Consider the following 11,458-nt stretch of genomic DNA (forward strand, 5'->3'; position numbering starts at 1 on the left):
TAAAATTAGAGTTAACTAAAGATTATGTACCTTGTTTCCAGTGGCCTGGGTCACTTTAATGGTCCTTTAAGGCCAAAGTACTTGAACTGGATAAGTAGATGACTTAGAGTTTTTCCAGTTCAGAAGTATTTGTCGTTAACTTGCAATTCACTTTGAATTCTTGACAATTCTTACTTTTGCTATATTAAGTCTGGCTATGAGCTTAAAATTTCCGCATTTCCTCATTAATATGCGACAGTTATTTTCTTTTAATTAAAACCCCTTATTGTAGTATGATTTTACAAGGAAAATTGTGCATGGAGATTCTATGTAGGTGCCCAGTAATTACAGAATGAGCTAATTCCAAGGTGGGATAAAATGCAGCATGGACGCCCTCTATCGGCAGAAATATAAAGCACAAGTAGTGAGTGACTCAATACTGGAGTGGGTGGGAAAATCCAAAGTAATCCTTCCTATTCGGCTTCAGCATGAGCTACTGTAGTCTGGCCAAAGCCTGTATATATATCTCACTCCACTGCATTTACCCTCAGTTCATACTACAAGCAACAGGCACAGGAAGCAACTAAGAGCATTGCCTGAACACACTGATTTACTGACAGCACTACAAGTAGTGGGACATCATTTGAGGAGTTTATAAATCGCTGGGATATATTTTTATACATATATATATATTTGTATTATTTCTGATTATTATCATTTTGTGGCTGGAATACAATGAATACTTTATATCTGCCTCTCCACTTCCTGCTCTGCTCTGCCCTGTGCTTTCAGTGGACGGCTGCATTAGGTAAGTGATACTAACCTGTGCTGGGGGGAGGGGGGCTTATAATAATGTTACAGGGCCGCAATAATATAGTTCCCCTAAGCTTCCCTAGGTAAAGGTGATCTATGCTATGAGAGAGAGCAATGGGGATTTATTAACCTGGATAAAATGTATCTCATTTATTGGTTAAAAAAAAATGTACAAATCAAAGAAGTAGATCGGACTGGAGGCTTGCTGTTTATTGAGAGGAACAAGGTAGACAATGATATTTATTAACCAGTGATACATTGTGCTGCGTTGTTGTCCATTAAGTTAGTGAACGAGTTCCATGGGGTAAATAAATATTTATAGCAGAGTAAATCTTTCAAATTAACAGCAGATGATGTGTACTATGTTATAATATTAAAAAAACGTTTTACCGTCTGAGTATAGTGTTTGTGGCTTACTTACCATTTCTCTTTGGCACTCATATGGTTAAATCAGCTTTTATAACTAATTCAATGAACTTGAGATGCTGTATTATTATTATTATTATTATTATTATTATTATTATTATTATTATTAATTACCCATAATATCAAAAGCCCTGACAAATTGTTAAAACAGTAAATTAGCAAGATCTTAAAGTATAATAGAACCAAACTCTTATAGAGGCTTTTTTTGGTTTGGTTTAGTTTTACATCCATAATGCCCTGAAAAGATTCATGGGAGTTGTAGTCTGCAAAGTGTTGGTGGGTTAGAGTTGGTCTAGTAGTGTGTGTGGCCTACACAATCTCTGAATGTATTCCAAGCACATTCTTTATCAACGCTTCCAAGTGCCTAAAGCCCTGAATGTTAAATATTTACTAGAACAGGTAAATCAATAGAGGTGCAGTGTTGTACTTTAGAATCATTTATTGTTGTGGTAATGAAAATGGCTTTATATGAGTCCTACATTCAAAAATGGATTTTAATCTGATGTACAGAATTAGCTAAAAGTCATTTGATAGTATGGGTTGATAATCTTCTTTTGATCCTGTTACATATATTTAAATTATTCAGTCTGTGTTTTTTTTTTTTTTTTCTAAGAGTGTGGTTAATACTAAAATAGACAAACTGGGATTATTGTTGATTTCAATTTGGTGCAATTCAGAGATTACTGTGCTCAGTGAACCATGTGTGCATGTGTTTTTGTTTTTAATTTATTTATTCCCAAAAGGAGTTATTATTATGATTCCATCATGTCTTTATGATCATATTTTTATACTTTTTTTTCTTTTCTTTTTTTCCTTTTCTTTTTTGCAGACTCTAAAGAGCTTAAAACCGCTGTAAACATTGCTTGGTCATCTGTTAACTTTAAGACTATACTAGAATGGGAACCTAAACCTGTAAATCACACTTACAGTGTTGACGTCAGTGGGTAAGTACTTCATACTTACAGATGGGGGTTCAGGGGTCAAAAGGCTTAGAACAAAGGCATAACAGTGTCCTAGTCACCGTGGGAACTAATGGATTGCTCTGGGTTCCATTGGTTCCACTTCCTATGTAGAATGGCAAACCTTTTTAATCTTACAATTAATTTGTTGTACAACGTATGGCTACTGACATTTTCTCATCAAGAGAAAAATGCATGGTTGTACAAAGTGATATTTGAGACAGGTGCTGATCACATTGATTTACACATCCATCAGCACTACAGCTACTGGACTTCTTTGATCATGCTTCTAATATATCAATTTACATTTGTACATTGCAAATGCTAATACATTCACTGCTCAAATAAACTCAAACCAGATTTCCAGCTGTTGGCAGAATACCACTCCTATAAATCTTGGACAGTCAGAAAACTCAAATGTCTGCCGATGAGATCACTAGTATTGATAAGAAGTAATATCTCTCTCTCACACACCGCCAAACCCCCACCTCGAGTAATTTATGACGTGCTTGACCAATCCATTGTAAATAAACGTCACGCCAAGACACACCTATATCCTTGATGGTTAACCGAACCCAATTGAGCTGTCGTGGTCTTTGGTGGGCTCATCCTCAAGGGAAATTTTGTCCACCTGGTGTACAGTAAACTCTCTCCCTGGTAAAGATGGGAGAGAAAAAACTTGGTTGGTGCACTGGGAGCAACTTCTATCTTTGATTCTAGCCAGGTTATTTAGTGAAGTGAAAATTCATAATTAATTTCACATTTAAGGCCCTAGCTGACTTAGAGAATTCATTGCAATGAAGTGGCCCTTTAAATGTTGTTTAAAAACCGCATTCTCTTTTAATGAAAAGCAGAGATCCCTTTCAAGTCACACTATCTTGTCATCCAATGAGATAAATATGTCTGATTTGGTTCTAAAACCAGCTCAGACCTAGTAAGTTTCATTTATGACCTCTCTCTATATGTATACATATTTCCAAATGCCTAGAAGCAGCTTAGTTCTAATTAATTCATGGTCTCCATTTATTGCAAAATATGTTGTCCATCCAGACTTGCCTGTTCTGTGCAGGTGTGGGATCGCTGTGCAAACCGACAAATTTGCTGATTGGAGCGGGACTGATAGACATGTTTCTTCATGCACGCACACTCACACATGCACGTTTCTCAGAGTTTCACATAACAAATTCCGAATTTGTTAAAACATGCTGCTTCAAAAAAGAGAATGGGAAAAAAAAAGGGCAACAAATATTAGTTTGGCTCCTAAACAAACTTGTTTTGGACTTATTCATTCTAAAACTTTTTTTTTTCAATAAGTTGTTGGTTGGTTGTCTTTTTTTCTTCCCGTTTGTATTTTTTTTTTTTTAAAGCGTTTATATTTATGCTGTATTTACATTCTTTTTCAGCGAATATTCTGACTGGAAAACAAAATGCTTCTATACTAAGGAGACGGAGTGTGATGTTTCTAATTTATTAGAGGATGTGAACGATACGTATACTGCACGCATTATATCAAATGTTAAAGATTCTGAACACGTTGAGGAATTTCCACACGCTGACAGCGTTCCATTTACTCCTTATAAGCAGAGTATGTAATGCTTTGTTCTATTACATTCAAGTAATTTAGAAGAACACATTTTCATTTTCCTGTTTATGACAGCAGTGTAATTTGTTTTTAACATCCCAAGCACTATAACCACAACAGCTTGCTGTAGTGGTTATGGTTTCAGGAGTTTCCTGGCCCCGCCCCAGTGTAACCATTTTAGAACAGTTTGACAGTGTACCTGGGTCTCTGTGGTGTTCCTGTAACCTGGGTATTTTAACTAAAATCTACTCACCCCAGTACCCAGTAAGCTAATGTGATAAAAAGGCCATATTTCTTTGTATGGTGACTGCTGTATAAATGGATTTAAATTGTTCATATTTTGGTATTTCATTTCCATGCCAGTGCCCATTTTATGTTTTCAAATTTTTCTAAATGTCAGATTGTTTAGAGGCCACAAGTGTATAGGTAGCTGTACTCTTTCAACTCTTAAATGTATCATGATTATCAGGATATTCCTAGTTTATCTATTTATTTTTGTATTTATTTTTAAATGCTACTTTCATAAGATCTAGTCAAAATGTGTGTACACATATTTGGAAAATCCTCCCCTGACCATACAGCTTATTCAACAAACTTTTATGAAACTTTAAAGGAACACTATAGTCACCTAAATGACTTCAGCTAAATAAAGCAGTTTTAGTGTATAGATCATTCCCCTGCAATTTCATTGCTCAATTCACTGTCATTTAGGGGTTAAATCACTTTAGGGCTGCATAAACAGAAACAGTCCCACCTCCCCTGGCTATGATTGACAGAGCCTGCATGAAAAAAAAAAAACTGGTTTCACTTTCAAACAGATGTAATTTACCTTAAATAATTGTATCTCAATCTCTAAATTGAACTTTAATCACATACAGGAGGCTCTTGCAGGGTCTAGCAAGCTATTAACATAGCAGGGGGTAAGAAAATCTTAATTAAACAGAACTTGCAATAAAGAAAGCCTAAATAGGGCTCTCTTTACAGGAAGTGTTTATGGAAGGCTGTGCAAGTCACATGCAGGGAGGTGTGACTAGGGTTCATAAACAAAGGGGTTTAACTCCTAAATGGCAGAGGATTGAGCAGTGAGGTTGCAGGGGCATGTTCTATACACCAAAACTGCTTCATTAAGCTAAAGTTGTTCAGGTGACTATAGTGTCCCTTTAAATAGAGTGGAAATCCATATGGAGCTACAATTTGCATGCACACATACAGATACATGCAGTATTGCGTTATGAATCCATATCAAGTGCCCAAGCCAATCTGTAATACGAACAGTGGCATCTATCCCCTGCATGTTCCGTCTTCAAACATGGATGCCCCTGCAGATGACGGAGCTTTTTTAAAATGTATTTATTGGAAGCTTAATGCAATAGTTTCAGGGGGAGTTTTTTTGTTTTTGGTTTTCTTCCCTAATAAAAAAGAATATTTGTGTTTGGGGTTTTTTTTTTTTTTTTTTTTGGTCCCTCATCTGCCAAAATAATTTTTTTGAGTCAGTTTATAGGAAAGCATTTTCATAGACTTTTTCTTTTAATGGATGAAACAGGGTAGTTCGTATTAGTGAGGTATTTTTTTTAATATCTATTTTATTTTCTTTATTTTTAGCAAAGCTTGGAAAACCAGTCATTGAACAGTTTGAATTGGATAAAGAAAGTGGCAACCTCCACGTGTTCGTTAAAGATGCTGTGACACCATTTGCATTTCCCAATAATACATTCAAGACTGTTCGGGATATATTTCAAAGTGACTTTATGTATACACTGTTTTACAGAAAAGCTTCTAGTACCGGCAGGGTGAGTACAACATCTGAACTTCCTGTTGGCCTCAACAGCAAAAAGCTGCTTATCTTTGAATTTCACAACAATTGACAGGTTTGTTTGTTTGTTTTTTTTATTTAATTTTTTTCTTAAGCCAAAACAGAATTTAAGAGCGCACAGAAAATGGGCAAAAACTCAATAAATTCCCTTTAAGTTAAGCTCGGCTGACCTCTCATGCAAGTTTTAGGCCCCTTGTATATTGGACTGATCCCATCCATTAGAGCAGTCTAGAAAAAGAGTGCCCAAAAGGTAAATCTCCAGATATTTTAAAACTACAGCTTCCATGATGCTTTGCCATTCATGCTAATGCTAAAGCATTTGAAAGGCATGCAAAGCATCATGGGATCTGTAGTTCGACTAGATTTTGGGCACCCCTGATCTAGAAGATCTAATATGCCGGCAAGTCCTTCTGCACAAGATGTACAGAAAATCCAGACATATGTTTCAGCCTTGTCAAGTGAAGTGTAGCCTCTACCAGGAGTTGGTGTACCTCCCAACTCCCATGACATAGTTTATTCTGTTCTTGGAGGGGAATATGTGTGTTTCTGCTTGATCAGGACCAAGTACGTCATAAGGAGAGAGAATTTACCTATACTTTGAGGTTTTTTTCTCTCTGGCTACAGAGTCTAGAATTTAAATTAGCGGAGCATGCTATGTAAATTGAATAATGCCCAAGGTCAGCCAACATTCAAGTTAAAATATTTTGTTGTGTGAAGTTGGAGGGCTGAAAGAAAACAGATTGGAAAAATTTAATGTTTTAAAACCAAAAATGTAAGAGCCAGTTTAAAAATTAATGATCAAGTAATGTTTCTTAAATAAAATAATAAATTTATTTTTTTTTTAAGTACTGTTCACACAATTAACCCCTACTCTGTTTTAATGTATCTGCAGAAACAGGCAACGTCGGCGACCAATGAAATTGTCATCAATGTAGACAAAGGGGAGAGTTACTGTTTTTACGTGCGAGCGACTATACCATCGCGCAAAGTGGACCGTGACAGCCCAAACTCTGCCGAGAAATGCACCCCTTCTAATGGGAGTAATGGTAATGGTATGTTCCACCCTCAATCCTTAATTTTGTTAGTGCTCTAATGCTTTTCTATTGGGAAGGGGGCCATGTGCAAATTTTTTATTTTTATTTTTTTCTCTTGAAATCAATGTAGTGATTTTCAAAATGTGATTTTTGAGGTCTTCATTCTTGTAAAATGTCGATGGAGCATTCAGTTATCTTGTTAATGCAGAACAATAACCCCATCTTGTATATTAAAAATGACTCTTATGTAACCTGAAATGCTAAAATACTTTTACTTTTCAGCAATCCATAATCCTGCTCCAGAGTTTTTGACCCTCTGTGTAAGTTCATTCCACCATTTTAAATGGATGCTTATCAGATGGCTCTTTGGTGGAGTGGATCATTGTATTTTTCCTCTCCTCAAAACTTTCCATAGTTTTCATACAGCCTCTCCATGTAAACAAACACATTACAGAGAGTACATGTGTTATTTTCTTCAAGTGAAATGGGTGCATTGTATATGTTGACTTTTCCTATCCCCGTTAATTTACGATATGTAAATTAATGACCTCTATAACTTGATCTTAAATGTAGGAGTTTTCATATATCTGCATAGGGACCATAAACGGGATGGATATTAATCTGCTGGTGCTTTTTACTTAATCTCCTTTAAATGACACACTCAAATAACTAAACATTTGATAAATTAAAATTAATGTGTAGTACAAATTAGTTAAACTTTCTTCATTGTTAATAAATAACCACACATTTGCAACAGTTGATTGAAATTGCCTCTTATTTGTGGCCAGCAGACTAGCCGAATAACCCTCATGGCAGAAGTATTCAGAATGTTTATTAGGTTTAAACTTGGTAAAGATTCAACATATCCCGATACCTGATATAAGATCATCAGGGGTGCATTTTTCTGGAAGTGTTATAACCCAATGTGGGAGGAGTTTGAGGTAGACATTTTTGCAAAATGTGTCCATTGAAACCTGTTTGGAACTCTAATATTCTTTGTTGCAAGTTAGTTAAAAAAAAAAAAAAAAAAAAAAAAAAAGAAAGAAAGAAACAGAGTATTTGTAAATTGAAAACCAAAAGCAACCTAATTTTTATTACACTTTAGGAGGTGTATTCCTATGCAAATCACTTGCATTGCATCTCTGTTAACTGTGTCCCTAAACTATCTGTGCGTATTGCTTCAAAACAACTTCAGTTTATTTAACTGCATGAAAATGCTATGTTTAACAGTCACGTTATAACATGGGCACTTCTTTGACTAACTTGGGGAAGGTTTTGGTTGTTTTTTTCCCCTCTCTTTCTTTTAGAGCTAAATAATACCTGGTATACATGTGTTTTGTTGGCATACAATTAAGTTAAATCATTTCTCTCTCTCTCTTTATTTTTTTCAGAGTTTAATCTTAGTATACTGGTTGCTGTGATTACTGCAGTGGTTCTTATAGTAGTAATTATCATCATGTCTGTGATCATTTGCAAGTGCCGAAAAGCAAAGGCTGAAAAATCGAAGGAGACCGTACCACTCAACAAAGTCTGAAAGGGCATTATCTGCTTTACTACTGTTGTGACTCCACAGCGACATGCCTACTGCATGTGGGGCCTTTTACGAATAGAACCTCAGAGCAGTAAAGGAATTCATTTTGTTTCCGTGAAACTTATTTTTAAAGATAAATATTTTTGTAGAGATTTTAATTCTACTTTACGTTACTATAAATGGCTGTATTGGTTTATATATAATATATTTTTTAGAAATAAAAATTGTGATATCTATTTGCTTAACAGCAAACTAGGCCAAAATATTTTTAATATTTCAGATTCTGCTACTTCTGTCTAATTTTGGTTGTCGTCAAGGCACAATTCGCTATTTATTAAATACATTTTTAGTACTTTTTAACACTAATCTACGGCTGTGGGTGGACATTAGACTTCTGCGTTAGGTGCTATTCATGAGATTTAACTGAGATCACGTGCTTAGGTGCAGCAAGTGAGATACAATGACCCACTATCTATTCTATTTTATTGGTGTGCACACCTCAGCAATATCTTCGTAAGATACATTCGGTACATTTCTCGCAATGATGAATGATGTGATTTATTAAGAACACTACAAGTAATATGACTAAACACTACATTAGGTACTAAAAGATTTCGTTTTAACTTTTGAGGTACAGTACATATGTCATATATTTTTATTTATTTTATTTTTTGTATACAGACTTTGGTAGACACAGATTATTTTCACTACTACTAAGTTACCACATGGTCTTTTATTTTTACACTTACCCGTGCAGTTATCTATTGAATAGATACAAAATAACCCATCTTTCTTCCTTATCTGGCATTCTAGATTGTACATTCCAATTTTATTTTATTTTTTGTTTGTTTTTTGTTTAGTTTTGTTTTGGAGGGGTTTTGTTAAAGGACCACTATAGTGCCAGGAAAACAAACTCGTTTTCCTGGCACTATAGTGCCCTGAGGGTGCCCCCACCCTCAGGGTCCCACTCCCGCCGGGCTGTAGTTGGGGGAAGGGGTTAAACACCTTTCTCCAGCGCCGGGCTTCCTCGGTGCTGGGGACTCTCCTCCTCCTTCGGTCATCATCGGGCGAATGCGCATTTAGTCAGTCCATATGGACGCTTTCCTATGGACGCTGGCATCTTCTCACTGTGAAAATCACAGTGACAAGCGCGGAAGCACCTCCAGCGGCTGTCAATGAGACAGCCAATAGAGGCTGGGTTAACCCATATGTAAACATAGCAGTTTCTCTGAAACTGCTATGATTACAGCTGCAGAGTTAACCCTAGAGGGACCTGGCACCCAGACCACTTCATTGAGCTGAAGTGGTCTGGGTTCCTATAGTGGTCCTTTACACTCACTACAGTAACTATTATTAGATGTGTAAATCTTTATATTTACACACAAGCCAATCTACTATTTAATCAAATATTAACTAGTTACATGCAAAGTTTCTGATGTCATTTTCTCGTAAGAAATAGACATTTGTTTTTTTTTCCAGTAGGATTTGAGTAAACAATGTTTTCTGTTAAGCATTGACATGTAATTAGGTTTGTGAAATATTGGAGTTTACAACTCCTAGAGGTACCAGTTCTGCATGGTGTGCAGAAATAGGTTTTTTTTTTTTGTTGATCTATATATGTAGATGTAAATGGCTGCTTATATGAAATTCTTCTGTTGACAAATATTTTGGAGAATGTTTAGTTAAAGCACTAATGACAGAGCACTTAGATTAAAACTGTATTTTTGTAATGGGGGTTTGCATAGACCTCTAGTTTTATACTGTCATAATCTGAGATTTTACTTTTTTATGCAATGACAATCAAGGGTATTATTTATATAAATATGATTTTTGTACGGTTTATTGGTTATTTTTCAACTTGTATTTGTATATATCGAAATAACTTATTCTCATTTGATGTTTTTGTTTAAATAAAAGGTGAATGGTAACTGTTGTTTTTTTCTTTCTTATCAGCTATTGTTCTTACTCTTTGGGATTTATCTCAAATTTATTTAAATGTGAAAGGGTTAAAAATCATTATTTGTCTGCAAAAAAAGTATAAAGCTGTCTCCACCTGAACAGTTTACAACTGGGTAGTCTTGGGTTACCCAAGCCAAATTAGATTAAAAATACACAACACAATTCAACAAAAATACTCTTAACAAACAAAAAAAACTCATATTTATCCTCTTCAGTAATTTGGTGCTTAGACACAGGCAGGACCTAATGCAGAAACACTTACCGTATATACTCGAGTATAAGCCGACCCGAATATAAGCCGAGGCCCCTAATTTTATCCCAAAAAACTGGGAAAACTTATTGACTCGAGTATAAGACTAGGGTGGGAAATGCAGCAGCTACTGGTAAATTTCTAAATAAAATTAGATCCTAAAAAAAATATATTAATTGAATATTTATTTACAGTGTGTGTATAATGAATGCAGTGTGTGCGTATGTGTGTGTGTGTGTATGAGTGCAGCGTGTGTGTATGAGTGCAGTGTGTGTGTGTGCATGAATGCAGTGTGTGAATGCAGTGTGTGCAGGGCCCCTCCCCCCCCCCCATATGTCCTGACTTCCCCTCCTCCTCCCTCAGTGGTCCTTACCTCCCCACCCCCGTGTTCCTTCACTCCCCCCCCCCAGTGGTCCTGACTCACCCCTCCCCTAGTGGTCCTTACCCTCCCCTCCCCTAGTGGTCCTTACTTCCCCCTCCCCTCCCATAGTGGTCCTTATCCCACCCCCTCCCTCTCATAGTGGTCCTTATCCCCCTTCTCCCTCCCATAGTGTTCCTTATCCCCCCCCACCCCCTCCCATAGTGGTCCATATACCTCCCCTCCCTCCCATAATGGTCCTTATACCCCCCCATCCCTCCCATAGTGGTCCTTATCCCACCCCCTCCCATAGTGGTCCTTATACCCCCCCCTCCCTCCCATAGTGGTCCTTATATCCCCCTCCCTCCAATAGTGGTCCTTATCCCCCCCCCCTCCCTCCCATAGTGGTCCTTATCCCCCCCTCCCTCCCATAGTGGTCCTTATCCCCCCCCCCTCCCATAGTGGTCCTTATCCCCCCTCCCTCCCATAGTGGTCCTTATACCCCCCTCCCTCCCATAGTGGTCCTTATACCCCCCCGCCCTCCCATAGTGGTCCTTATCCCCCCCTCCCTCCCATAGTGGTCCTTATCCCCCCCTCCCTCCCATAGTGGTCCTTACCCCCCCTCCCTCCCATAGTGGTCCTTACCCCCCCCCCTCCCTCCCATAGTGGTCCTTATACCCCCCCTCCCTCCCATAGCGGTCCTTATACCCCCCTCCCTCCCATAGTGGTCCTTAACCCACCCCCTCCCTCCCAT

The 11,458-nt window shown here is 37.4% G+C and overlaps 1 protein-coding gene across 2 annotated transcripts; it reads left to right on the forward strand.

Annotated features, from left to right (window-relative positions):
• Positions 1 to 504: 504 nt before the first annotated feature.
• F3 (coagulation factor III, tissue factor) lies at positions 505 to 8,700 on the forward strand. Of its 2 annotated transcripts, XM_063427307.1 has the most exons (7): positions 505 to 787; positions 2,048 to 2,162; positions 3,581 to 3,762; positions 5,362 to 5,549; positions 6,465 to 6,618; positions 6,889 to 6,926; positions 7,998 to 8,122. In XM_063427307.1, the coding sequence occupies exons 1-7, from the start codon at positions 715 to 717 to the stop codon at positions 8,025 to 8,027; spliced, it is 780 nt and encodes a 259-aa protein (XP_063283377.1). In that variant the 5' UTR covers positions 505 to 714; the 3' UTR covers positions 8,028 to 8,122. The 2 variants fall into 2 exon arrangements, with proteins under 2 accessions (XP_063283377.1, XP_063283376.1); XM_063427306.1 differs by lacking the exon at positions 6,889 to 6,926 and having other exon boundaries at positions 508 to 787; positions 7,998 to 8,700.
• The last annotated feature ends 2,758 nt before the right edge of the window (positions 8,701 to 11,458 follow it).

Source organism: Pelobates fuscus, chromosome 7 (genome assembly GCF_036172605.1).
Source record: "Pelobates fuscus isolate aPelFus1 chromosome 7, aPelFus1.pri, whole genome shotgun sequence".
NCBI classification, from domain to species: Eukaryota; Metazoa; Chordata; class Amphibia; order Anura; family Pelobatidae; genus Pelobates; species Pelobates fuscus.